This window comes from Cucurbita pepo, chromosome LG12, assembly GCF_002806865.2.
Source record: "Cucurbita pepo subsp. pepo cultivar mu-cu-16 chromosome LG12, ASM280686v2, whole genome shotgun sequence".
NCBI classification, from domain to species: Eukaryota; Viridiplantae; Streptophyta; class Magnoliopsida; order Cucurbitales; family Cucurbitaceae; genus Cucurbita; species Cucurbita pepo.
In genome coordinates this window covers 4,786,698-4,813,523 of record NC_036649.1, presented here as the reverse complement: position 1 = coordinate 4,813,523, position 26,826 = coordinate 4,786,698, and the positions used below count along the sequence as shown (strand labels likewise).

General features: G+C 37.9%; 4 protein-coding genes and 1 pseudogene across 19 annotated transcripts; 3 read left to right on the top strand and 2 right to left on the bottom strand.

The window, feature by feature from the left end:
* On the top strand, window positions 1-4,124 carry LOC111807707 (protein TRIGALACTOSYLDIACYLGLYCEROL 1, chloroplastic-like). 4 transcript variants are annotated; one of them, XR_002816979.1, is made up of 4 exons: window positions 1-197; window positions 1,314-1,509; window positions 1,591-2,720; window positions 4,039-4,124. XR_002816979.1 is itself a non-coding variant. In XM_023693551.1 (4 exons), the coding sequence occupies exons 2-4, from the start codon at window positions 1,463-1,465 to the stop codon at window positions 2,473-2,475; spliced, it is 849 nt and encodes a 282-aa protein (XP_023549319.1). In that variant the 5' UTR covers window positions 1-197; window positions 1,314-1,462; the 3' UTR covers window positions 2,476-2,539. The 4 variants fall into 4 exon arrangements, 3 of the variants coding, with proteins under 3 accessions (XP_023549319.1, XP_023549318.1, XP_023549316.1); XM_023693551.1 differs by lacking the exon at window positions 4,039-4,124 and having other exon boundaries at window positions 1,591-2,327; window positions 2,411-2,539; XM_023693550.1 differs by lacking the exon at window positions 4,039-4,124 and having other exon boundaries at window positions 1,401-1,509; window positions 1,591-2,967.
* On the bottom strand, window positions 3,722-10,653 carry LOC111807704 (annotated as a pseudogene).
* A 1,994-nt stretch (window positions 10,654-12,647) lies between these two features.
* LOC111807708 (oil body-associated protein 1A-like) lies at window positions 12,648-13,842 on the top strand. Its single transcript, XM_023693552.1, has 4 exons — window positions 12,648-12,788; window positions 12,877-13,001; window positions 13,141-13,419; window positions 13,496-13,842. Exons 1-4 carry the CDS (start codon window positions 12,667-12,669, stop codon window positions 13,678-13,680), a joined length of 711 nt encoding a protein of 236 aa, XP_023549320.1. The 5' UTR covers window positions 12,648-12,666; the 3' UTR covers window positions 13,681-13,842.
* A 3,705-nt stretch (window positions 13,843-17,547) lies between these two features.
* Window positions 17,548-24,365, top strand: LOC111807705 (splicing factor U2af large subunit B-like). Of its 13 annotated transcripts, none has more exons than XR_002816978.1 (14): window positions 17,548-17,786; window positions 18,681-18,979; window positions 19,125-19,250; window positions 20,255-20,325; window positions 20,394-20,430; window positions 20,958-21,031; window positions 21,161-21,208; window positions 21,298-21,357; window positions 21,775-21,835; window positions 21,934-22,046; window positions 22,146-22,592; window positions 23,187-23,322; window positions 23,589-23,677; window positions 23,978-24,040. XR_002816978.1 is itself a non-coding variant. In XM_023693537.1 (14 exons), exons 1-14 carry the CDS (start codon window positions 17,683-17,685, stop codon window positions 24,112-24,114), a joined length of 1,776 nt encoding a protein of 591 aa, XP_023549305.1. In that variant the 5' UTR covers window positions 17,548-17,682; the 3' UTR covers window positions 24,115-24,365. The 13 variants fall into 13 exon arrangements, 12 of the variants coding, with proteins under 12 accessions (XP_023549305.1, XP_023549306.1, XP_023549304.1 ...); XM_023693537.1 differs by having other exon boundaries at window positions 20,961-21,031; window positions 23,612-23,677; window positions 23,978-24,365; XM_023693538.1 differs by having other exon boundaries at window positions 23,190-23,322; window positions 23,612-23,677; window positions 23,978-24,365.
* A 502-nt stretch (window positions 24,366-24,867) lies between these two features.
* LOC111807068 (voltage-gated hydrogen channel 1) lies at window positions 24,868-25,634 on the bottom strand. Its single transcript, XM_023692640.1, has one exon. It carries the CDS (start codon window positions 25,632-25,634, stop codon window positions 24,948-24,950), a length of 687 nt encoding a protein of 228 aa, XP_023548408.1. The 3' UTR covers window positions 24,868-24,947.
* Window positions 25,635-26,826: the final 1,192 nt, after the last annotated feature.

Here is a 26,826-nt window from a genome sequence, read left to right as displayed (position 1 = left end):
TTAAACCGAGACTTCAGACTTCGTTTCTCGAGCTCCATTTTTGGATTCCTTCAATTCGTCTCTTCGATTTCGTTGGTCCTCTTCCACAGTGAAGAACTGATGCACGAAGAAGAAAGCTGCGCCTGTATTCTTTGGTTCATTCGGAACAGTTCAAAGAGGATTAGCGGTTGAAATCAAGATAAATCTGAGCTGCTCAGGTTAATTTTGCTTCAAATCTGATTTTTAATTTCCCCTCATCCTCTCGCCCTCTCCATCCCCAAGGGAGAACTGCATTTTGATTTATGTTCTTTTGTTTGTAATCTTATGATTCCAATCGCCAGGCATTTTCTGTTGAATTACTGCGGTTGTGTTGAAGTTTTGTTTCACTTTATAAAAGAGGAGGGTTGTATTTCTGCTATATTGATCTAGAAAAACCTCTTTTATTATGCTTTTGAGGTTGTGGGGGTTCGGTGTGACTTTTTGTGTCCTTGGTGATATTTTAATTTCTGTGGGGATTGGTGTGGAAGGATGAGAATCTCGCTTATTCTTCTGTTGCTGTAAGCTTCTTTCCCACAAATTATTAGTCGAATTAGGCTTCCACTGTTTCAAATGATTTTCCAAAATGGGGAATCTGAGGTTCGCTCTTTTAAAATTTGCACTCCATTTTCTAAGGAAGAGTTCAATTTATTTATTTATTATGCATTGAATCTTATGATATGCCTCCTGGAAAGAACTTGATGCTATTTTCTGCTTGTGGAATGCTGGAAAATCATTTGGTGATCAGGATTTCTTTTTCCCAAAGATTTTTTAGCCCAAAAATCTTGATGTATATCAAATCAAGAAAACAATGGAGTGACAATAAATACCACATGACTTTCGAAATGATTTTCGAAATTGATTTGAAGACTTTTTGTCTTTGGGAGGAACTACCATTTAAAACTATTTATGTCATGTCTTACTTTCTTCGATTTTCATAGATTCAAAGTTAAATCTAAGAGTTATTCATCCTTCGAACCAGCTCTTGGTTGGAATCAATTCGTTAAGTTTGTGAAAGTTTACAAAGATCCTAGAAGAAGCTTTAGCTTTGCAAATCCAGCAATTGTTACTGCTTATCATTGTCTTCCAAATGCATTTATATTTTTTTGTTCCTTGCTTCAAATTCTAGATGATTTGTGTTGTTACGATGCCTTCATCATGTGATGTCATTCTATTTTCGGAGTGAAATCTTTCAATGTGATAAATACAACATCTTGTGCTGCTATTCCCTGTTTAAACTTGGATTTATTTACTAAACACCACATCTAACTTGAATGATTTGTCATATCATCTTTCAGGAGTCTTTCATGTAATTGTTCTGTCTTCTACAAGTTTGAGTTCAAGAAATGTTTATGACATTTATTTGGAATCTCCACTCTTTCTAGTGCCCTGGTTTTCAACGTGAATCCAAGAAACTTGACCATCTGTTCCACCGAAGGAGCACACCATGCAAATAGCTTGTCAACCCCATCCACTGGTTTACTTCCCTATCAGGTCTCTCTCTTCTCTCCCTCGTGCGCGAAACTTCTCATTGTTATTTTCACTTCTAAATCGAAATTTGAATCTGAAATGCAGAAGCAGCTCTAAAAGACGAGATGAATGGAAGAACATACAGAATTTGCATTCAAGAAGCTTTGTTAAACTTGTATTTTTGGAACCTCAGACTCATAAATTTGCTAGGCCACTGTGCAAAAACAGATTGTATGCAATCCCACATGAAGAAGATGGGCGCCCTTCTGCCTCAATGCCAGAGGACGTTAATTCGAAACCAATGCTTAATTCTATAGCAGAGGAGTTGGGGAACAAATGGTCGCCTCCAAGATATCTATGGAGGGGGCTATCAGTTCTTTTTCTAACTGGGCAGGTCATTATGAGGACTTTAAAGGGTAAAATCCATTGGAAAAATACTCTCCAACAGCTAGAGAGAGTAGGGCCAAGATCTGTAGGGGTTTGTCTTCTAACATCTGCATTTGTTGGCATGGCTTTTTCTATCCAATTTGTCAGAGAATTTACTAGATTAGGATTAAACAGGTCTGTTGGTGGTGTATTAGCTTTGGCATTCTCAAGGGAGCTAAGTCCCGTGATTACGTCGATTGTGGTTGCAGGGAGAATTGGAAGTTCATACGCTGCAGAATTAGGAACAATGCAAGTCTCAGAGCAAACCGACACGTTAAGAATCTTGGGTTCAAACCCTGTCGATTATCTCGTCACTCCAAGAGTTATAGCCTCCTGCATTGCTCTTCCAATTCTAACTTTAATGTGTTTCACAGTTGGGATGGCATCAAGTGCTCTTTTGGCTGACAGTGTTTATGGTATTAGCATCAACATTATCATTGACTCAGCTCTAAGAGCTCTAAAATCGTGGGATATAATCAGCGCGATGATCAAATCGCAGGTTTTCGGTGCTATCATATCGATTGTAAGCTGTGCTTGGGGTATCACTACTTCCGGGGGTGCTAAGGGGGTTGGGGAGTCCACAACTTCAGCCGTTGTCATCTCTCTTGTGGGCATATTCATTGCTGATTTCACCCTTTCTTGTTTCTTCTTCCAAGGAGCTGGAGATTCCCTCAAGAACTGTATGTAAATTCATTGAGCATACTCACAAATACTTCTACATTATTCAGTGGGGCAAAGAGCATGTCAGAATCTGCTGTTTACATAAAAACATGTCTCCAAGAAGTTCTACAAATGGGAAGCCATTGGAGGTATGTGTGAGTTTTAGTTTAATTTGTTTTTGGGCTGAAACAACAACTTTCTGGCTTTTCTTGCTGTTTTCTTATTGTCTAGCAAAGAAGATGCCTTTTTAACGTAGGATTTAAACAGTCCATGATATCTTCCACTTTCGATTGAGTTTTTGAATCTCAGCTCATGTTTTTAAGTAGAACTTTTGACAAATAATATGATTCTGCCACTAGATGGGTCACTTAAAAACCCATCTAAAATTTGTAACAATTTAATCTCTCCTGTAAAAAAATAATATTACAATAAAGAAAAAAAATCAAAACATAGGTAACAATTTAGTACTATGTTTTAAACCTACCCTTATCTTTTGCCCGTCCTAATGTCGATTAGAAATTGATGGCTGAAACTTAAATCTTAATTGTCTATAATCTTAATGAGAGGGAATAGGAGTTGAGTTGATTTTTTTTTTTTTTTCGGTTGGATTAGTTACCCGAATAGAGTTTACAATCCAAATCAACCCTCTATTTTCTGATTGAGTTAGGGTTGGGTTGAGTTTGGTTGTTAAGTTAATCACTAACATTGGTTCTAATAATTTTAGAAGTTTAGGGTAGAGTTGAGTTGGATTGTAACTCTATTTTTGGGTCAGTTGGGTTTGTCGTGTTGACCTAACTAAAAAAATGTCAATTCGTAAATCGAGTTGAATTTTCAGTTTCCAGAAAATTCAACTGAACTAACCTTTATATTTTAGATTTAGTAGTCTAGGTTAATTGGATTCTCGAATTATATGAACATTCTCTTTATTTGGAATGGGATTCCTTGGTTGAGAAATTCAATTTCAGACAAAAGATTCACAAAGGGATAGGTTTCCCTTTATTTAAGGGAGGGTGCTTTATTTAAAGGTGCTTTATTTAAAGGAGGGTTGATTTAGAGAATGATCATGGATTTATAAATAATATATCTCCATCCATATGAGGCCTTTTGGAGAAGTCCAAAGCAAACCCATGAGAGCTTATGTTTAAAGTGGACAATATCATACCATTGTGGAAAAGATCCGTGATTCCTAACAAGTTTTTTAAGCAGCCTCGCCCTCTTCCTTCTAGACACCTTAAACGGAAGAATACCTTGACCACTCACTTATCCTTTTGATCATATGGCTGCTACAGCTATCATGTGGAGTCTAGACAATTTAAACTATGAATATTCATTTTGCAACTCAATAACAATAATATAGAAGCCTATATCCGCTATACATTCAACATCTACTGCTATATCAGCTGTAATCTAACAATGCAAACTTTACAATCAAACCAATCTTACCACCCTCAGTTACCAACTTAGCAGCTGTTACCAGCCAATGGCCCGGAGTATCATGCGGCCCCCTTACCACCTCAGCTGTATCGACATATTTTAGAAGCTTTTTGGAACGAACATATTTTAGAAGCTTTTTGGAACGAACCGGAACGGGTGGTGCCTCTCCATAAACACCAGAGTTCAGAGCACGTGGGACCTGCTTTTGATCAGCAGCAGCTTGCTGTGTGAATGAAAACGTCGTGCTTAAATTCATGAGGAATGTCGACTTATGAGAAGCTTCAGGGGCAGCAGCCCACTCGGTTCTTCGGATGGTGAAATTGGGCAAGTGAGTGAACTAAAGGCGAAGGTGAAGTATTGTCTTAGGCCAGTTGCCCTTGCTGATTAGCTGAGCTCCTGTTACAATGTAAACACCATTACCATCATGCTGCAACCAGTTGGAATCATGCCTAACGACTGAACTGCACACATTTGAATAGCTTTTCCATTTGATAGGTTCAAGGAATTGGCCACTCAAGTCGCTGTCATCGGAGCCTGTCCATTGGCTTCGACCTGATACATCAGATGTGTCCATCAATCTGGCCATGACTTTTGGAAGGCTGGTTAGATGCTGTACACATGTAGAGCCAACCAATTGGATTTCTTCCCTTCTAAATACAGGCGAAGGCCAACCAACGGTTTCCTACTACTTGTGACCTGAAAGGCAAATTTAAATACCAAATCAAGGCCAATAGTGAATGTGAATCAAATGGCATATGCTGCATAATCCAGGGACACAAAAAACAGGCTCGTAAACGAGGTGTTATCTTCGTAACGAGTTACATCTAAACACATTTTAACTTGATATTTGTTCTAAGAACAATTCTCGAACATGCCATAAGATTATGAAATCGTTTGTGGAAATATGCTGGAACATTCTATGGTTTCCATCTTAGCAACCAAAACATATGCTAAGAACAATTCAAAAGTTTCTCCTTAATTTTCTCCAAGGGTGAAAGTGCAGCTTTTGTAAGGTACAAACAGAAAAAAATTGAATACCTGGGTGGAGGTGATGGTGGAGGTGATGTGCATCCTAGGACTCATAAAAGTGAACTGTAGAGAGGGGCAAGTGGCCCTTTTCCTCTGATGCCCAAAGAGGCAACTCACAAAAGTTTGGTTCCCATTGTGTTGGAATTTGGAACTCCAAGAAGTATTGCAAGTCCCCTAAAGAAGGTTTATCTGTACTAGCGGAATAAATTCAGTCAGATCTATTTTGATAAATATTACTAAAGCAACAAAGAATGGCTTTAATCTCATTTAAGAATTAAAATTCAGGATAGGGAACAGTAATACTATTTTGAGAGAAGAAGACCAGACGGATCAACTAATGAACCGAGATAATCAGAGGCTACTAAGCTTAGAGAAGCGATAAATGCAACTAGGACGGTAACTTCTAGGATTATTCGATACATCCAATTTAAAAGAATAAAAATGCTCAATTTACATCATAAGTTTCTGGTGAATTCTACCAACAGTTTCACAACCATTAAATTAAGGTCGGTATGTTGAGGATTGTTGGGAAGGAGTCCCACATTGGCTAATCTAGGGAATGATCGTGGATTGGCTAATTTAGGGAATGATCATGGGTTTATAAGTAGAGAATACATCTATATTGGTACGAGGCCTTTTGGGGAAGCCCAAAAACAAAGTCACGAGAGCTTATACACAAAATGGACATCATACCATTGTAGAGATCCGTGATTCCTAACATGGTATTAGAGTCATGCCCTTAACTTAATCATGTCAATAGAATCCTCAAATGTCGAAAAAAGAAGTCGTGAGCCTCGAAGGTGTAGTCGAAAGTGGCTCAAGTCTCGAACAAAGGGTGTACTTTGTTCGAGGACTCGAGAGAAGGAATTGAGCCTCGATTAAGGGGAGGATTGTTGGGAGGGAGTCCCACATTGACTAATTTAGGAAATGAGGAATACATTTTCATTGGTATGAGGCCTTTTGGGGAAGCCCAAAGCAAAGCCATGAGAGCTTATGCTCAAAGTGAATAATATCATACCAACTTGGAGAGTCATGGAGAGTGATACTCAAGAAATACTACTCTACAGAAATACTACTCTACAGAAAGAAGTTCAACCGGAAATGAAACAGGTAGAAGGGTAAAGTGAAACAAGAGTTAATACTAGAACGAGCATGGAGTTTGCTTACAGCGCAAGTACAAGTTTATCGCATGGCTAAGATAACCACTGCCAGCAACCCCAGTAAGAAGAGAAGTAATAGGTACAAATCTGAATAAGATAACTTCCGGTTTTGAGCTAACAGTTGGAAGCCAACTGGTATGAGTATGCAAGAAGGGATCCCCTCCTCTTTTAGAGCAAATTAAGGTGATTCCCTGATACGTTCAGAGTAAACATGAGAGATTACATGCTGAACATTTCTCAGAATTAAGTTCAGATTTTAAATTCTTGACTTACATCCTTGCTTGATGTTTCTGAAATACTGGCCAACTGTATAGAACTTGACTGCAATATTCGTGTGAATATTTCTGGAACCTATAAGATATTCATTACAGAAAAATGTTAGAAATCACAACGTCTACAATGGTATGATATTGTCCACTTTGAGCATAAGCTTTCTTGTTTTACTTTTGGTTTCTCCAAAAATGCCTCATACCAATGGAGATTTCTATACTTCTAAACCCATGAACATTCCTTAAAATTAGCCAACGTCGGACTCCTTCCCAACAATCCTCAAAAATCCTCCCCTCGAACAAAGTACAACATAGAGCCTCCCTTGAGGCCTATGGAGCACTCAAACAACCTCCCTTTAATCAAGGCTCGACTCCTTCTCTAGAGTCCTCAAACAAAGTACACTCTTTGTTCGACACTTGAGTCACTTTTGACTACACCTTCGAGACTCACAACTTCTTTGTTCGACATTTGAGGATTCTATTGACAGGGCTAAGTTAAGCGCATGACTCTGATACCATGTTAGAAATCACGACCTCCACAATGGTATGATATTGTCCACTTTAAGCATAAACTCTCATGGCTTTATTTGTGGTTTCTCCAAAATGCCTCATACCAATGGAGATGTATTTCTTTACTTATTAACTCAGGAGCATTCCTTAAATTAGCCAATGTGGGACTCCCTCCCAACAATCCTCAACCAAAAAAAAAAAAAAAAAAAAAAAAAANCATTATTTAGGAAAGGAATTGAACAAATTTTAGTGTTTGACATACCTTTCCATCTCTTTTCCTGGGCTGAGTAGGACTTCTTCTGTCGGAGAACAGAATGTCTCCAAGATCCTCCAAATGTCTCCGAAGCTCAGCAGGAGGTATTGACGAGGAAGGTTTCTGCCGTACTGAAATTAAATCTTGACCTCCAATGACCGTTCCTACTATTATATGTGTTCCATATGTCTGTATGAACCTGCCTACTAAAATTCATTAGTGTTAAAAAAAGAAAAAAGAAACTCAAGAACCAAACTACTGAGTATGATATTATAGGAGTGTAGCAATAACCAAAAAACTCAACTAATCCTTGAATAAAGCCTTTTGCAATATCCTTTTTCTTTAATTTCTGCCAATTAAACGGTTTCTATGATCTTTCTAGCTTCTCAGGTCTAGGATTGGACAACTAGTGCTCCCTTCCTCTCATTATACATTCTTTTATTTCAATTTTCAATACAATCTGTCAGATCCCACCTCGGTTGGAGAGGGAAACAAAGCATTCCTGGTAAGGGCGTGAAAACCTCTCCCTGTACGCATTTTAAAACTTTGAAGGGAAGCCCGAAAGGGAAAGCCCAAAGAGGACACTATCTGCTAATGGTGAGTTTGAGCTATTATAAATGGTATCAGAGTCACACCTGGTAGTGTGTCAGCAATAACGCTGGCCCCCAAAGGGGTGGATTGTGAGATCCCACTTCGGTTCGAGAAGGGATCAAACATTTTTTATAAAGGTGTGGAAACCTCTCCCTAGTGGACGCATTTTAAAACCTTGAGGGGAAGCCCGAAAGGGAAAACCCAAAAAGGACACTATCTGCTAGCGGTGAGTTTGAGCTGTTACAACGCAGTGTGTCAGTGAGAACGCCGGGCCCCCAAGTGGGTGGATTGTGAGATCACACATTCGTTGGAGAGGGGAACAAACATTCTTTATAAGGTGTCGAAACCTCTCCCTGGTAGACGCGTTTTAAAACCTTGAAGGGAAGCTCGAAGGGAAAAACCCAAAAATGACACTATCTGCTAGCAGTGAGTCTGAGTTGAGCCAGACACTGGGCGGTGTGCTAGCGAGAACGTTGGGCCCCCAAGGGGGTGGATTGTGAGATCCCACATCAGTTGGAGAGGGGAACGAAGCATTCCTTATAAAAGTGTAGAAACCTCTCCCTAGTGGATGCGTTTTAAAACTTTGAGGGGAAGTCTTAAAGGAAAAACTCAAAGAGGACAATATCTGCTAATGATGGGCCTGTGGACACGTTTTAAAACTTTGAGGGGAAGCCTTAAAGGAAAAACTCAAAGAGGACAATATCTGCTAGTGATGGGCCTGGGGTCTGAGCTGTTACAAAATCCGTCCTATCCACCCACAAATATTAGAACTTGGTATTGCTATCAACCAATTTGATATTAGGAAGAAAAGCACTACAAAACTTAGCATAGCAATGGACTAACTACGTATGCGAAAAAATATAAGGAAACAAAAGGAAGTAGAGTCAACTACTTATTTTGGTGTACCTGGACAAAGATGCTGGATCCCAATTAGATGGAACAGCTTTCTTCACCTCATCTTGTAATACAGGGGGCGAGGCAGTTAAATGCAAATAGTATAGCGCAATAAAATAACCATCAAAAGCAAGATAATTGGTATCAGCAGCATCATGAAACCAGTCTCCACTCAAATCAAACATAGAATTAAAATAGCCCGAAGGAACTTTTCCCTGTATGGAAGATTTCTGATTCAATGTCTCAGACATCTGCACACAATAACATGAAACCAAACATCTTTTCATTGATAATTCAAAACTTTCAACTAAGCTTCCTCAAAAAAGAAGAAATAAGGCCCAAATTCTAAGCCTTCAAAGAAGAAATTACAACTATAAAATGGTTGCAAAAGGCTTGTGAACTTGCACTCGTTGCCTTCTCCCATTGACGTGGGACCCCCCAATCCACCCCTTTCGAGGCCTAGCGTCCTTGCTGGCACACCGACTCGTATCCCCCCATTTGGGGCTCAGCCTCCTCACTGACACATCGTCTAGTGTCTAGCTCAAAGCCACTGCTAGCAAATATTGTCTTTGTTGGGCTTTCCCTTTCTGGCTTCCCCTCAAGATTTTTAAAACATGTTTGCTAGGGAGAGGTTTCCACAACCTTATAAAGGGTGTTTCGTTCTCCTCCCCAACCGATGTAGAATCTCACAATCCACCCCTTTCGAGGTCCCCTTGCTGGCACTCGTTCCCTTCTCCAATCGATGTGGAACCCCCCAATCCACCACTTTTTGGGTCTAGCGTCCTTGCTGGCACACCGACTCATGTCCACACCCCTTTGGGGCTCAGCCTCCTCACTGACACATCATCCGGTGTCTTGACTCTAATACCATCTGTAACCGCCCAAAGTCACGGCTAGCAAATATTGTCTTTTTTGGGCTTTCCCTCTCCGGCTTCCCCTCAAGGTTTTTAAAACATGTCTGTTAGGGAGAGGTTTCCACACCCTTATAAAGGGTGTTTCATTCTCCTCCCCAACCAGTGTGGAATCTCAAAGATAATTAAACTGCAAAGATTCTTCTAAAAATTGGATTGTTGAACATCAGTAAAACTCGCGACTGTGCTTAGTTCCAGCTCTTTAAGAGAGACAGGATAAATAAAACAGATAAAGAGCAACTTCATGCTACATATGCCTACATTTCACCTGTTAATCATATTTAACCCAACTTTTTGAATTTTAAACTTGATCCACGAAACTATAATTAAAAAATTACTCACAGAGTGATATGATAATATTCAAGCTAATCATAAAATCAAGCACATAGAAAAGTGATTCAAGGGGTCCCAGAATGGTTGATTATATATTCCAAAAAGTGGAGAACCTGATTGAACTGAAGAACATCGGATTTGAAGCGAATTCGATCTCCTTTATCGCAACGAATGTCCTGAGAAACTCCCCGAACGACAGCTCCATCGGGAAACACTAAGTCCCTTTTGTTTACATCGTCGACCACCACCAACCTCCGTCCACCGCCACCATTTCCCTTCACAAATTTCAACCTAAAATCATTCGTCAGATCAAACCCTCGCCCCAAACACTCCAAAGATCGAACCTCAACAGGCTTCTCCGGCGAGAGCATCGCGGAACCTCCAACAACAACGTCGCCAAAGGATGACGATGATCAGCAAAGAATCGGAGGAAGAAGTGGATGTAGGTGCAGATCTAGAAGTTTGACCACATAAAATAGGAATCATGGTGGACTGATAAGGGACGGAGCGACTCCACATGGTTCGACTTCCCGGCGGAAAGGGCGACTGAAGGTCCACCGTGAAGTCAATGGCGGATTTGATTAGCAAACCAAATACCAACTCCCAGTCTCCCACTTCCCTTTCAATGTCAATTTTCAACCGTTGTTGCCCTAAAAAATATTCTTTTCAAATCCAAAATGCATTCTATAAGGACAAACTATAGTTCAATAGCGTTGGTGGCTGGAATTGGGTCACGTTTCCATCCATGGGTGCTAATTTAGTCCCGAAAAGATGAGTCTCGATGTGAATAGGTGTTACTACAAAAAGGTAAATCCGAATCTTTGCAGTGAAAATAAATCTGAATCTCTGTAAAGATGAGTCTCGATAGCTCGATTTGTTCTCTATTCGCTACAGCAACGCACAAGACTTTCGAAATTGCCTTTGCTAAAATCTTTGTCTGTTTATCCGTTAATATTGGTGATAAATAATCAACTCAAGGGAGAATTCTGATACCAAATAATAAGAAATTACTACTAGGGAAGTAAGATTTGAATTACATTGTTAATCGAATATCTCAAGGCAAGAACAGTTATTTGATATTTGAATTATTTCATAAACAAGATCGATCATGTCAAGCTTGAATGATTCTAAAACATGTAACCTAAACTACATAGAATTGTAAAGAAACTTAGTCATTGGCGGAAAGAAATGGTAAGAACATTTAGCCCTAATGGTAAGGAATCACTCCAAGGGAAAGTAAGATTTGGATTACCTTGTTGATCAAATATCAAAACGCAAGAACACTTAATTGAGGTTCGAATCACTCCACAAACAAGATCGATCATGTCAAGCTTAAATCATTCTAAACATGTAAACTAAACTAAATAGAACTTCAAAGAAACTTAGTCATTGGCTAAAGAAAAAGGTAAGAACACCTCACTCTAATGATAAGGAATCACTCCCAAAAGAAAGTAAAATTCAGATTACCTTGTTATCAAATATCTCAAGGCAAGAACATTGAATTAAAATTCGAATCACTCCACAAGTAAGATCGATTATGTCAAGTTTGAATGATTCTAAACATGCCATCTAAACCATGTAAAATTGCAAAGAAACTTAACTTTTAGAATATTTTTTTTACTCCATTTTCCAAGTCTCCTTACGAAATATAGATCTTATATAGCCTTAAAAAAAAAACTTTTGATCTGAGACATTTCAAGAGTCTAGAACATTCATACTTTACGACTATAATTCGCATAAATATAACCTAAAAGAAAATATTAAAAAAAATCTTAAAATTTAAAATACAGAAATAATACACCATAAATCTAGTTTCCAATTATCTATCGTAAAGTAATTTTTAATATAATTTATTATTTTTTTAATGCTAACATTAATTTTTTAAAAAAATCTAAAAATGCGGTTACTACCTTTATTTTAAAAATATCATTTTAATTTTAAAAATATAATTGAATTTTAAAAATTTTCATTAATATCTTTTTAAATTAAAAAAAAATATTCTTACGGTTACAGTTAATACTATATTTAAAAAATATCCTTAAAATTTTAAAAATACTATCGATAAGCTTTAACATTTATAAAAAGAAAAAGTTTAAAATTTTTTATTATCCGTCTCTCTCTCATAAATTACCACTCTATAATATTAGTTTTGAAATATAGTAAATATATTTTTGAATTAAAAAAAATATTTTAATGTGTTTTTTTAAGTTTAAAAAAAATTCAAAACTTTTTTTGTTTTTAAAAATATTTTTTAAACCTTTTGAAAATTAAAAGTATTAAAACTTGGAGAGTACATGAAAAATGTTGTTTATTCCTTCTTAAATATAAATAATTCTAACATTTATTTTTAAATTTAAGTGTTTTTCATTAATTAAAAATTTAGGAGTAAATAAATATAAGCTTAAAATATAAAATCATTAATTAAGTGTTTTTGTTTTAATTATTTAAGATTTTAATTAGAAAAATCATTAAATTTGAGATTTAATTGATTCACTCCCTTCCCAGTCATCTGTACAAAAAAAAAATCTCAACCCAACCGAACGGTGGTGACGTGGCCGTACCTAAAAGCCACGTGGACCCAGAACTTGTGCCACGTGAACACAGCAGTGCTGCCACGTGGAGAAATGCATGCAATTCCCCGCGGCCATGGCGAAGGAATAAAATGAAATAAGGAATCAGAAAAATCTTTATCGGAGAAAATATAATAATTAATGTGGACGAAATCAGAAATTCCGGGGGAGGCGACACACGCCAGCACCGCCGTGCTGGAGACCGCCACCGCCGCCGTCCAACGCTTCCGACCGATCAACCAGATCCACCAGCACCTCTGCGCGTAAAAGCTACCTTCCACAATCAGATCCGATTTGATGCTTTGAATATATAATTATTAATTGAATAATTTTTTAATTTGGATGAATTAGGTTTCATTTCTACTCTCACGACATGACGAGGCAGCTGGAGGCTCACCACTTCTGCGCCCACCTGAACGAGGAGGTCCGACAGTGTCTGATCTACGACAGCCACGAGAAGGACGCTAGGCTCATAGGTGAGAATATTTGCTAAAATCACCGGACTGAATGTCTGAAATTCTTTATTTATAATTATTTATAAATTACAGATAATAAATGGAAAGAACAGTAAATGGATATCAGATTTGATTCAGTATTAAATATTGTTAACGATAGGAATTGAGTATATTATATCGGAGAATCTGTTCCTAACGTTGCCCGACGAGGAGAAGCGTTTCTGGCACTCGCACGAGTACGAAGTGAAGAGCGGGACTCTGTTCATGCCGGGCGTGCCGGGGGCGATCGAGCGGGTGGACATGGAGAAAGTGTGCAAGACGTATGGGAAAGTATTCCATTTCTGGCAGGTGGATCGAGGCGACATTCTACCGCTGGGCATTCCGCAGCTAATGATGGCGCTAACGCGGGATGGGCAGCTCGATCCGAGTCTATCACTAAGTAAGCGAGTGTGTGTGTAGGTTGTTTCAGAAATTCATTTGAAAATTGATTTGATTTGATTCGATTCGATTCGTAGAGGTTGAGAAACGATACGGGGTGTCGTTTGAGGAGGAGAGGAGGAAGAGGGAGAGCATGTCGGGGCCGGAGCATGGTGTTCATCCGATGGCGAACGGCGGCGGGGGAGGGCTGAAGACAGAACTCAGGGAGACGGAGATGGCGGCGGTGGCGGCGGCGGCTTCAATTCCAAGGGTTTTCGTTTGATTTTAGATTAATATTTGTGAAGGTGTGTTAGTTTTAAATTATGGATAAATAAATAAGAGGTAGTGGTGCTTTCTGCCATAAAATTCCAAACAAAATTTCACAAATGTTTTGACACAAAAATTGCACTATGAACTCAACTATGTAAAGTCTACCTTTCAGGTCCCTGCACGTGTCCTTTATGCTTTATAATTATGATGTATGACGTATAATATATGATGCATGATGACGTGTATAAGTACATGATAATATTTGATGATGTTTTACAATAAATATAATAAAATATGATAATGAATATGATGTATTTATAATGATGACGATGCTGATGATCTTATTTGTGCCATAAGAATGTTTTACATAAGAATGTTTTAATGATGGGTTCGACTATGATGGGTTTAAGGAGTGTGAACGAACCATTTAGAGATTCACGCTCGTACGCTCGTACATGTACGTCGTCATACATCAAACAATAGTCTAGTCTATTCTATAGTTAGATTATTTACTTATGTGGTTTTAGTTGGCATTTCTCTAATTTCGAGTTACTCCAAATATTGCGAATTGTTTTTTATTAGGGTGTTGAATGTCACCAGAATTGTTTTTTATTAGGGTGTTGAATGTCAGCATTTCACCACTCTAATTTAAATACAACTTTCCTCTTCACTAATTTAATTTAAATACAACTTTAAAATTGTGAGTTGGGAAATAGAGCGTTTTACTTACCTTAATTATGGTCAAAATTGTCAAACTGAGCCAATTGAGACGTTTTTTAGCCGAAGGACTACGTGGAGTCGAGCCGAGCCGTGTAGCCGAAGGGGTTCTTTTTGCTGCAGGTTGACATATGGCGCACGTGTGCAAGTTGAGTCGGGTCAAGGTGCAGGTGCTAGGTTGGGGCGCGGGTGCTAAACTGCTACAGGTGGACCTTGGGCATAAGTGAGCCTTGGCTTGGGTTGGTTTCGTCTTTGGGCTGTAGGCGATCTCGGGTTGCAGGTGTTGGGCAGACGTGGTTATTTTTCATCTCTCTCCTTTATACGTCGTTTTTTACAACGTTTCTCGTCCTTTTTCTTCCCCTACCTCTCTACAAGCCTCTCTTCTTCCCTTCCACGAAGTTTTGTTACTTGTAGATGCCTAAAACGACTAGCTCATGAAATCCTCGAAAACTCGAAAACTCAAATCTGGTTTTCTAGCGAATATGAATGCTATCAAGGCATGAAATGTACCTTAGGTGTGCGTATAGACGTCGATGATCTCTTTCATGTCGTGGGCCTTCCGTTTTAGGCGTCGGTTCGCGGGTTTCATCTTCACCCGAAAACTTCGCCGAATCTCTCTCTCTCTCTCTCTCTCTCTCTCGTTCCCTTTCTTTGTGTTCTCTCTTACAGGTACATCGTGAGGGTTGGCTGGAGCGTGGGTGTTCGTTTGGCGATCCGTGGGGCGTGCGTGTGCTTCTCCAGAGCGTTGCCCAAGAACTCCAACGCCTAGCCGGAATTCTCGAGCTCCGGCGACGATATATTTTTTTTAAACCGAACTTTACATTATATACCCCTAAAAAGAGCTTTTGAAAGTCTCAAACTCCTTTATTAATTAAGAGTATTTTTTCTCTTATTTTTTACTCGCATTCCCATATATAGCTTATTCAATGTGATGATTCAACCATAGTACTTTGATGAATGTGATATCCCTGTTACGTAGGGTTTTCACTTCACGTGCTAGGATTTTTATGGGTTTTTCTTCGTAACTTAAGTCTTCACTAAGCTAAAGTGGCTCGTAGTCTATTATGTGGATAGGGTACCTCGTGTACTTCCTTAGCATTGTCGCCTAGCATACATTGTGTCTGCTTGAGAGGGAGGGCGTAGGGCTAGCCTATAAGCTACTGAACCGATTCACTCGAGAATTTTGAAGGGTCCAATGAATCGAGGGCTAAGTTTTTTCTTATGCTCGAACATCAAGACACCCTTCATTGGTGCCACTTTTAGGAATACTAGGTCTCCTACCTCGAATTCTAAGCTCCTACGCCTGACATATGCGTAGCTTTTCTGTCTACTTTGAGCGGTACATATCCTCGCTCTAATTTTTGGAACGATCTCATTGGTAACTCAAACAAATTCGGGTCCTACCAATTCTCTGTCATCCACTTCATGCCAGCATAATGAGGATCTACACTCTTTTCCATATAAAGCCTCGAACGATGCCATCCCGATAGTTGCCTAGAAGCTGTTGTATGAAAATTCCATCAGGTGTAGTTTGAAATCCCAGCTTCCCTTGAAGTCTAGTATGCAAGTGTGTAGCATGTCCTCTAGAATATGATTTAAACGCTCCGTTTGACCATTCATTCGAGGGTGGAAGGTAGTGCTGAAGTTGAGGTGAGTACCCAATGCTTTCTGGAGTCTGTGCCAAAATGCCAACACAAAGCGTCAGTCTCAATCCGACACTATCAACCCTGGGACTCCATGCAACCTCACTATCTCTTTCACATACAACTGAGCTAAATTATCGACTATATATGTTGCTTTTTCTGGCAAGAAGTGTGCCGACTTTGTCAATCTGTCAACAATTACTCAAATTACCGTAGAGCCCTCCAGCGTTCTGGATAGTCCTACTATGAAATCCATACTATATTTTTCCACTTCCACTGTGGTATACTCAGGGGTTCTAACATCCCTGCCGTCTTTTGTCCAGGAGCTTTTACTCGTTGACATATTAAGCACATTGCTCACAAACTTTGCTACGTCTTTCTTCATACTTCGCCACTAGAAGTGTTGTTTCAGATCTTGGTACATCTTACTATTCAACACCGTAAGATGTTAACATCACTACCACGTATACGAAGGAAATCATCAAATTCATATAGGTCTTATATCATATCATATACCACTAAATATGGTTAAATTGCATACCTAGTCGCGATGAGTCGTGTCGTCGAACTGAGTCACATAGGTGTATGACTCTCTGTCCTAGGCTACAAAACCTAAAACATGACAGCTCTAATACCAATGAGACACGACCCAATTTTTGAGGTTTTGAAACTCAAGTCGATACTAAAAAAGGTGAAAGCAAAAACAAATAAAAATAAAAGATAAAAATTCGACAAAGTTTAACTTAAGAAAAATATAAATGACTCCAAAATGTAAAAATGGACTGACCCTCTGAAACAACCATCTTTGTGACCATACAACTTTTGAACACTGCTCCATCTCGATTGACCGCATGTGAACACCTAGAAAAGAAAGGAGAAATGGATGAGTATAAAAACACTTAGTAAGAACACTACTTATAGGCTCCCGTCGCATCCATGACCTAACAGGTGACCACACGATTTACTCTCGGCTCTAGGTGCAAGTACATCAACAAACCAAGTTGACTAAAAAGTCGAAGGCCATTCTGTGAAAACCAATAAGCCCAATGGTCGATCATCGAAGAAATCAATAAACCCAACAATGAATCATCTAGAAATATCAACATGCCTAAGAATTAAAGTTTAGTATGATTTTATTATGAATATAGTTAATTAACTAATTATATCAATTTAACAAAATTAATATACTTAATTATTTGATAATAATTGGTTAAAATATTTACTTAATTCATTTTTACAAACAAAGATTTATTAAATAAATGCTATTACTTAATTACTTAAATTATTAATTAATTGTTAACAATATCTTAAATATATTTAATTAGTTAAAGAAATAAAATTTTCAATAATTATAACTAATGACTTCTTGTTTATTTATAATCAAATAATTATTTATTAGGATAAATTTTAAAAATCTAAAAACATAAAATTTATGATTGAATTCCCCAAAATACCCATGGTCACATCCTTTGTGCGAAGGCTAGTACTTAGAGACTGATATATAAGGAGAAGGATCTCTCTTCCGAGCCCTAGGATACTCGTTGGCGTGCTTCACCCAATTGCCTCGGGAATTTCAATTTCTCCCCAGAAAGATTTCCATATACCAGACCGAAACTCTGTGGATCATACACCAAATTCAAACATGACGGATTACGATGGGAGGTACGAAGGTAATGGGGAAGATGCAGACAACTATGGCGATGGTTTTTCTCCTCAAGCTCGTGGTGGCCACGACACTCACAGTGATTCGAAATCTCAGGTATTTTGTATTCGATTGATCCATGGCGATTCATTTGTTATATTACGGTTTTGCTGGGATTTGGGGGATCGATGGCAGTGCTGTTCCTAAGCTGAAAACATTCGTATTTTGTTTTCGGAGTCGAGTTCAATTATCGTGTTCTTTAGTTTCAGAAAACAGTGGAACTGTTGAAGTTCGACATTCTGTTGTAGTCTGTGTTTTGAAGGCTCTGCAAGACTGAAACATCACCTATAACCTTCCGTTTTGAGTCAATAAAATGACTTCAAGTTCCGTGATTTCAAATACTAATTTTTTATCTTGTTTGGAATGAAAACGTAATTAATTTTTTTGTTTGGATGTTTGCGTAAAAGAGAGACAAATTTTAGTAATTCAGCGTTCCAACCATGACTTGTTAACTGGAAATTCGAATATAACAAGCTTAAATCAGCAATTTATACTTACATTCTATGAAATCCGAAGGAATCTAGCCATTTTTGTCTTGAAAACTTACTAAGTGAAAACAAAATTTTAATTCATTCAGGGCTTTAAATCCTACTATTTTTCACGGATAAGAAACGCTGGAATTCGTTTGAAACCATTAGTATTTGAAGTTACTCTAAATCTTTGAGATATGGACAGACCAAGTTAACTCTTGGTGATTTTTTTTGTTCATTGTGAGACAATGTGTAGTTGAGGTTAGGCAATTGGGTGGATTGTGGGAATTGGTTCTGTTTCTACTGTTCTTCCCTTTTTCCCCACTCAAGTTGGAAGTTTTTCTTGTATTCTATTCCTTAGCTTGGGTTGAGGTTTTCCTCCCCTCCTCTTTTATATTTAATTTTATGAATGAAATGGTTTTTTATATAGTAAAAGATTATGAAGAAACCAAAATCTCACTGACAAACCATTCTTTTACAGCATGGTTCCCGAGAATATGAAAGGGAATCTTCAAAAAGTCGAGAAAAAGAAAGAGATAAGGGGCGGGATAGGGAGAAGGACAGGGAGAGGGATCGGGACCGAGGTAGAGAAAGGGATAGGGAGAAAAGCAAGGATGGGGAAAGAGACCGGGAGAAAGACAGGGATAGGGATCGTGACAAGGACCGTGATAGGGATCGTGACCGTCATCATAGAGACCGCCATAGGGATCGAGGTGAGAGGAGGGAAGGGGGCAGAAGTAGAGATGATGATGATTACTACAGGAGTAGAGACTACGACAGGTAATGGATTCCGTATTGATTTGCCCAGCTTCTTGTTCATAATGCATTATTGGCTCTTACCTTATGCACTGTAGGGATTTAGGGATTTATGTTGGGTTAAATTTATTTTATCAATGGAAATTAAATTGACTTATTTCATTTATAGGCGGAGAGACTATGATAAAGAACGAGAAGACAGACATAGACGTAGGTCTCGTTCTCGCTCAAAGGGAATACCTGAACATAGGTCAAGATCCCCTTCTCCAACGCGGTCAAGATCACGCTCCAAAAGGTTGGATATGAAAGTTAATAGCTATATTTTTCTTGTATACAATTTCTCTGTACGTCCATCTGAAGTCTATGCGTGGAAAATTAGTAGGTTCAAATAGTTTGAATTTTTACTGAATTTATATTGCTTTACGGGGGAGTTTAGCAGATGTTAAATATGAGCAGTAAGATGTTAAATATGAGCAGTAAGATCATATGTTACGGATTAATATGTTGTTATGTAAGTGAACTGTATGGTTTTTGTTGAGATATTGAAGAACTGTCTTCAGTCATGGTTTGAAATGTAAAAGGTTTAATTGTCATGAACTTGTGGTTCTCTGGCATTTCTCCAACTACATTCATCTTTTTTTTTTTTTTGTTATTTTTTTGCAGTTTCCTTTTGTTGAATAATTGCAATATTGCTTTACCCTCGTTTATTGAGGATGAGATTGACACTACTATTTTGTCCATAAGAAGCTTCGCAATTTTTGGCCTTTCTTTGGTTTGTGCCTATTGGAGTGGCCTTTACCTATGTATCTCATTCTTTTCCATGATTTTTTCTTTTGAAAAGTCTGAGACAGAGGAATGATTAGAGCAGTAGGTTAGTATGTGGAATGTTTGGAAATATAGTTCTGCCATTCATTTTTCTCAATATATTTAGAGTTATATTTTCCTCTGGACCATAAATAATTGTTAATTTATTCTTCTAAGTTCTAATTTGTCATGGATATATAAGGGATGTTCACATTATTAATTTGAGCAGTGTAGCTGGGTATTTTTTCAAAAGAAAGTTAATGGTTTGCAATCGTGCATCCACACAATATTTTAATGTGAGCGACAAGCTATCATTATTTGGTTTCTTTAGTGCTCTGTATGTTACATAGATTTCTGGTCTATTTGTAGTTTATGTTGAATTCTTCTGCATCATACAAGTTGTTTGTCTCTCCTGGTTATGAAATTTCATGGTTTATCACCTTTCCTGCTTCTTTTGTCTTTGAACTTGTTATGCTAATATATCTTTCTCTGCAGCAAACGAATTAGTGGTTTTGACATGGCTCCTCCCACTACTGCAATATTACCTGGTGCAACTGCTGTTGCAGGTACCTAAATCCTTATGAACAGGAATATCCTTCTGTATTATTTAACTGCTTTTCTTTGTTGAATATAGTGTGGAAAGTTGACAACAAATTGCATGGTGTCATTGGGTAAGCTATATTTTGTTCCTTCATCGCATATGTAGTCATTTAAAAAATGTGGTCTTTGGATGGGCTATGCTATTATTTATTATTTACTTGGTACACTCATTCTGAAACTGAGAGGTATTTTGGTTTTTTGTTGCTTGTGTTTGGTGTTTGTTTGTTGTTTTGTTTCTATGTCTCGTCCAATTTTGTGAGAAGGCAATGTTGGACTACTTGCCCCTCTGTGCTGACCATGGGCGTGAGCTGACATCTGTAGCTTTTATGTGCAAGAAGGACCAATGCACCGGTTAGATGGATCTTGTTCGTCCTCATCTGGAAACTTTTTCCTTTTTGGGTAGTCTTACAAATATTTCTCAGAATTTGTACATGCATTAAATTTGTATGCTAAAAAATTTATTGGAAGAGGCTAAGTTACATCACATTGAGTTTCCTGAAGCATGAAGTAGGTTCAGGTGAACTTGAATCTTATGTGTATGCGAATGTTGTTGACTTGAATTGTGATTATTTTCTTTGATTTAGCCTAATTTCTTTAGCAGGTCAGATTCCCGGGACAACTCCAGCAATTCCTGGAATGTTTCCTACCATGTTTCCTCTGGCAACGGGTCAGGTAACTCTACTTCTCCCATATTAAATAGAATGGAATAATACAAAATCCTTAGGCAAATGACATTAATTATTTGATAGAAGTATATATTCATCATTTACATTGTTTTTCCTTTTATTTGTTTTCATGCAGCCCTTTGGAGCACTTCCTGTAATGCCGGTTCAGGCAATGACTCAACAGGTATCAATTCAGTGCTGTTGTACGTCTCTTTTTTTGGTTGTACACTTTAAGTTGGGCATTAAGACTTATGGTGCGTGTTCTGTTTTTAGGCTACTAGACATGCACGGCGGGTTTATGTGGGAGGGCTACCACCAACAGCCAACGAACAGGTTTTTTGCACTTCTTGTTGCTCTTTTTTTATTGACATTTTATTATATAATTTAATATTTGAAGTCCGTATCTTCATATATATTCTTGTCTGGAGTTCACCATTTGTGCATCCGATTGCAGGTTTTTAGCTTATTTATTTTGTTAAGGTTTTGGTTTCTTGTAACTTTTTGATTCTGCATTGCCAAATGCAAATGTCATCCTCTGTTGACTTACCAAATAAAAGTTTGAAAAACTTATCACTCTTGGCTATGTTTATTCCTCTCCCTTTCTCACGACCAGTGCCGATAACCTTGGCAGACTTTTCCTTCTTCATTTTCCATGTTTTTTTTTTCCTCTAATTGGCCAAGCCATACTGGAAAGTTTTCTCATATAACAGCCAACTGCATTTATTCACAAAGGTCATTTGTTGTTTGCAGTCTGTTGCCACATTTTTCAGCCAGGTTATGGCAGCAATAGGAGGAAATACCGCTGGCCCTGGTATGGTGATTTTTTATTACTGTTCATAGGTTTAACTGTCTGGATTGTTTGCCAAATCAACTTGTTTAACTCATACGTTGGCTGTCTATCACTTATAGGAGATGCGGTTGTTAATGTTTATATAAATCATGAGAAAAAGTTTGCTTTTGTTGAGATGAGATCTGTTGAGGAAGCCAGTAATGCCATGGCCTTGGATGGGATCATCTTTGAGGTACTTAGTTTGCCATTGACTATTTTATATGCATAAAATGTTAGAACAAAATTTATTGTGGAAAATATTTTTCTTATTTGTTACTATTGTTCAAATTAGGGAGCGCCTGTTAAGGTGCGAAGACCTAGTGATTACAATCCTTCTCTTGCTGCAACGCTTGGTCCCAGCCAGCCAAGCCCCAATCTGAACCTAGCTGCCGTTGGTCTAACACCAGGTTCAGCTGGTGGTCTTGAGGGTCCAGACCGCATTTTTGTGGGTGGACTTCCCTATTACTTCACAGAAGCTCAGGTCCGAGAGTTGCTGGAGTCTTTTGGGCCCCTTCGAGGTTTTGATCTGGTGAAAGATAGAGAGACGGGAAATTCCAAAGGCTATGCATTTTGTGTTTACCAAGATCTTTCAGTCACTGACATAGCCTGTGCAGCCCTCAACGGTATTAAAATGGGTGATAAGACGCTCACTGTTCGGCGTGCAAATCAAGGAACCAACCAACCCAAACCAGAGCAAGAAAGTGTTCTGTTACATGCACAGCAGCAAATTGCGTTGCAGGTTAGTGAAGTTACAGGCTTTTCCTCTACTTTGTGGAATTTTAAATGAAAGGCACATGTAATTCTCCTACCTAATAACTTCAAAATACCCAAACATCATTGACATTATCGTTATATATTATATTAGTCTTTATGTTTCAACTGAATAATATGGGGGAAGATTGCTAGTTGATATTGCTAGTTGATATTTCAAGTTGATTCTTTCATTAAACTTTTGATTCAACCAGCATTGCAGTTGAGTTCTTGGGAGTTACCTGACGGACCGAAAGTTCCCAGATTTGTTTAAACTTGTAAATTTATTGTAAAATGCATAGAATACCCTAAAAAATGACAAATGTCTTGTAGTGGTGAATAGTATGCATTTTATTTCTTTCTCTGGCATGAATTGCGAATGTGCTTGATAATGTGAAGCATGAATGATTCATTGAGAACAAGACCTGAAATTTGTACTATACTTGGTTGCTAATAAGTTGTGTATATAATATCAAGACCAACAGAAGTAGCTCCGAAGTTTGTTGTATATAACATGGCAATTTTTATAATTGTGAAATATTATCTTAGTTTTATCAACTATCTTACCGTATTCCTTTTTCAGAAGCTTATGCTACAGCCTGGGGCTGTATCCACCAAGGTTCTTTGTCTTACACAAGTTGTTACCCCGGAAGAGCTTATTAATGACGAAGACTACGAAGATATCATGGAAGACATGCGAGGCGAAGGCGGAAAATTTGGTAAACTTAACTAACACATTTGTTGGTTGTGTTCCTATCAACATAGATTCTATAGAACTTCAAAGCTTCATGCATACTCATTGATTTCATGTTTGTTTTTTCTGTATGATACCTCTGTTTTACAGCCTTTTCTTGTCCTCACATTCTGGTAGAAAGAATCAGACAAATAACTTACAGACAGAAGCCTCCATAGCCTTCTATCTTTATACACCCACCCGACATATGCTTCTTATCTGATTCTGATTTTTTTTTTTTTTGGTTTCAAGTGGTTTTTATTGTGTCTTTGCAGGTGCATTAGTAAACGTTGTAATCCCGCGTCCGAGACCCAATGAAGCAGCACCTGGAGTTGGAAAGGCATGAATTTCTGCATCTTTCAACCAAAATTTTCATTTCTTTTTCCTTCCTGCAAACCTGAATTTTGATTTAATACCCAAAAACAATCATCTTATGATATTAGGAACAATGAAATTATAGAAAGTGAAGATGTGATTAACTCAGTAACCTCTTCCATTCACTCATATTTCCTGTTTCATTGGTTTTATCTGGTAACAGAAGAGTTTGTAAACAAGGAAGCATCTTTCTTGGTTGAGTCCTCTTCTAAGTTAATTTGGAAGTCTAACTAATATTTTCTTGCTTTTTTTTTTTTTTTTTTTTTTTTTTTNAGAGTACGCAGACATCGAGAGTGCAACGAAAGCTCGATCCGGTTTGAATGGAAGAAAATTTGGAGGGAACCAAGTGATAGCTGTATTCTATCCAGAGAACAAGTTTGCCGAAGGGGAGTATGATGCCTAAACTTCACTTTTTACTTACAAACACAGTTATTGGTAAAAAAAAAAAAAAATAGAAAATATTTACCTTTGTTCTAAATGTGGGAAGGTAAGGTAAGTTTGTGAACAGGCAAGTAAGTAATGGTAGCGATCTAGATTTTAGATAGTTACTGTCTCTGTCATTTTAAATAGTAATGGATGGATAGCCTCATCCCAACCTTCTTCTTCTTTATTACTACTTTACTTTTAATAGACTTTCTTGAATCTTGTGTGTACTATTGTTTTGTTTAATTGTTTCTTCCCTTTTGGTGTATGCAAGCAGAGTTTGAAATAAATTTAAACTTGAATTAGGGGAATGTGTTTTGACACGAATTAATTTCATACAAATATTTTATATTTTTAAAACTTGTTAAAATAATAGATGTTATCATTAAAGTCTAGTTTCAAAATAGAACACAAGTAGATAAAACAAAATAGGCTCGTATTTAGGTAGGATCTCTGAAGTCTTTCGCTCGTCCATGTCAATTATTGTTAACGTGAGTAATTACAATTATTGTTTAACAAGTTATACTAATCCAAAACTAACATCTCGACTTCAAATAGATCTGTATTTTCTCTACTTCATCAAGGTAATTGAACTATTTTTTTATAATGACTTCGAAATATAATAATTTTTCATTTGAGGAGTATGGTCATACATTAAAAATAAAATTGTTATATAATGGTATGAATCGATTCACTAATAAAAGTTTAGATAATAATAACCTATAAAAGTCGGAATAAATTCAACCTTTTCCAACCATAAATTACAAAATATATAATTTAGAAACAAAAATATGATAAAATCAAAAACCAAACTTAAAGGTTACTAAGATTTATACTAAGATCTAACACCTCATCCTTCTCTTTCTCTCTTCTTATTTCTTCCTTCATTCCCTCTAACTCCCAAACTATTCCTTCAATCTTTGCTTCAATTGCATCATCACTTAGCTCAAAAGCACTCTCCACCACCCTCACAATCCTCCACAAACTCCCCACCATTATAACTCCACCGCCTCTCCTCTTTGCAGCCACCTCTAAACCCAACGCCACACCCACAACCACGCCATCCACGACGCAACCGGGCCGCCTAAAGAACGAGAGGCCGAGGCCGACCACCATAGCCACAGTCTTCGTTGAGAGCAAGCTCAATATGGCAATGCTCACCCAATGAAAACCCATAACTTCTTCTTCTCTCTTGTGACTAACAGGCAAATTACATGATATTAACGACGATGAGAGTTCGAGGACGGTAACGATAAGGTCCGTTAAGAGGAGAACAATGGTGATGAGATGAGAAGGTGTGGATTCAAGGAAGGTGATCAAATGGGATCTCCATGAGGATAATGGGTTGGTGGTGTTTGGAATTGGGGTGGCAAAGAGAGTATGCCATTGTCTACGTCTTTGGTTGAGTTTCATAACATTTTGAATAGACAATTCTAAGGCTTGGATGGAAGCGGCGGAGGCGGGTTCGGCCGGAGTTGGTGAGCTTGAGAGATCAGCCATGGAGGTGAATGAGGTTGAGATGTGATATGAATGGAGGGTTTAATATGAAAATTATATGGAAGAGCAAGTGGTTGACATGGTGTGGAGGTCACGTTAGGCGATGTGGGCTGCTTCAGAAGATGCGTGGTGAAAGGTAAATTAATGCTTAAAGCATATTGTTTACACAAAAGCAAGCTACCTTTTACGTTCTTAATTCTTTTCTTCTTATTATTATTTTTTAGTTAAGATCATTCCTTCATCTTCACTCAATCCTACTAACAAAAAATAACGACTCTCTAATAGTGTGATATTTTCTACTTTGAGTATAAGCTCTCGTGACTTTACTTTGAACTTACTCCAAAAGACCGGATCATTCCTTAAATTAGCTAATGTGGACTCTCTCCCAACCATCTTCAACATGGAAACGAAGAAATTTTGTTGGAATTTTTTTTTTTAATATCTTATGAGTATTTATGTGTATAGAAGGTTAGTCGTTAACAATGGAAGCACTAAAACCAAGGCCAATGGACCCATGATCATTCCCGGATGTGGGACTTCCATCATCCAACACCTCCCCTAACAAAGTGCGCCTTCTTTTCTTTTGGAGTTCTTTGTTCGATATTTGAGAATTTGAGTTATTGGCACGATTAAGTTTAGGGCATGGCTCTGATACCATGTTAGACAAACACGACTCTCCACAATGGTATGATATTGTCCATTTTGAGGATAAGTGCTCATGGCCTTGCTTTGGGCTTCCCCAGGAGGCCTCATACCAATGAAGTTAGTATTCCTCACTTATAAACCCATGATCGTTCCCTAAATTAACCCATATGGGACTTCCGTCATCCAACACTCTCAACCAGACTAAGAATAAGCATTCCTATATTCACCTAATATTTTAAATTTGAAACGGTTCGTTCCCCTCTCCAATCTACTGTTTCCCTCTGCAATCTACTAAATACGTTTGAAATACATGTAGCTTTGAAACTCGTCCTTCTTCCGTATCATTGATTACACCCCGACACGTAGAGAACCCGCAATAACATGCTAGTTGTTCATCAATAAGATATAAGCACCCAACATGAACAGATCCTATAATCATATGTAAGTTCTTGGGATCGCATTTCTCTATTTTGTAAATGATTATAAATAGAAAACTTTCAACATCATTGAGTTAAGTTGTGGTGGTTTGAGCAAATATTGTCGGAGCCTA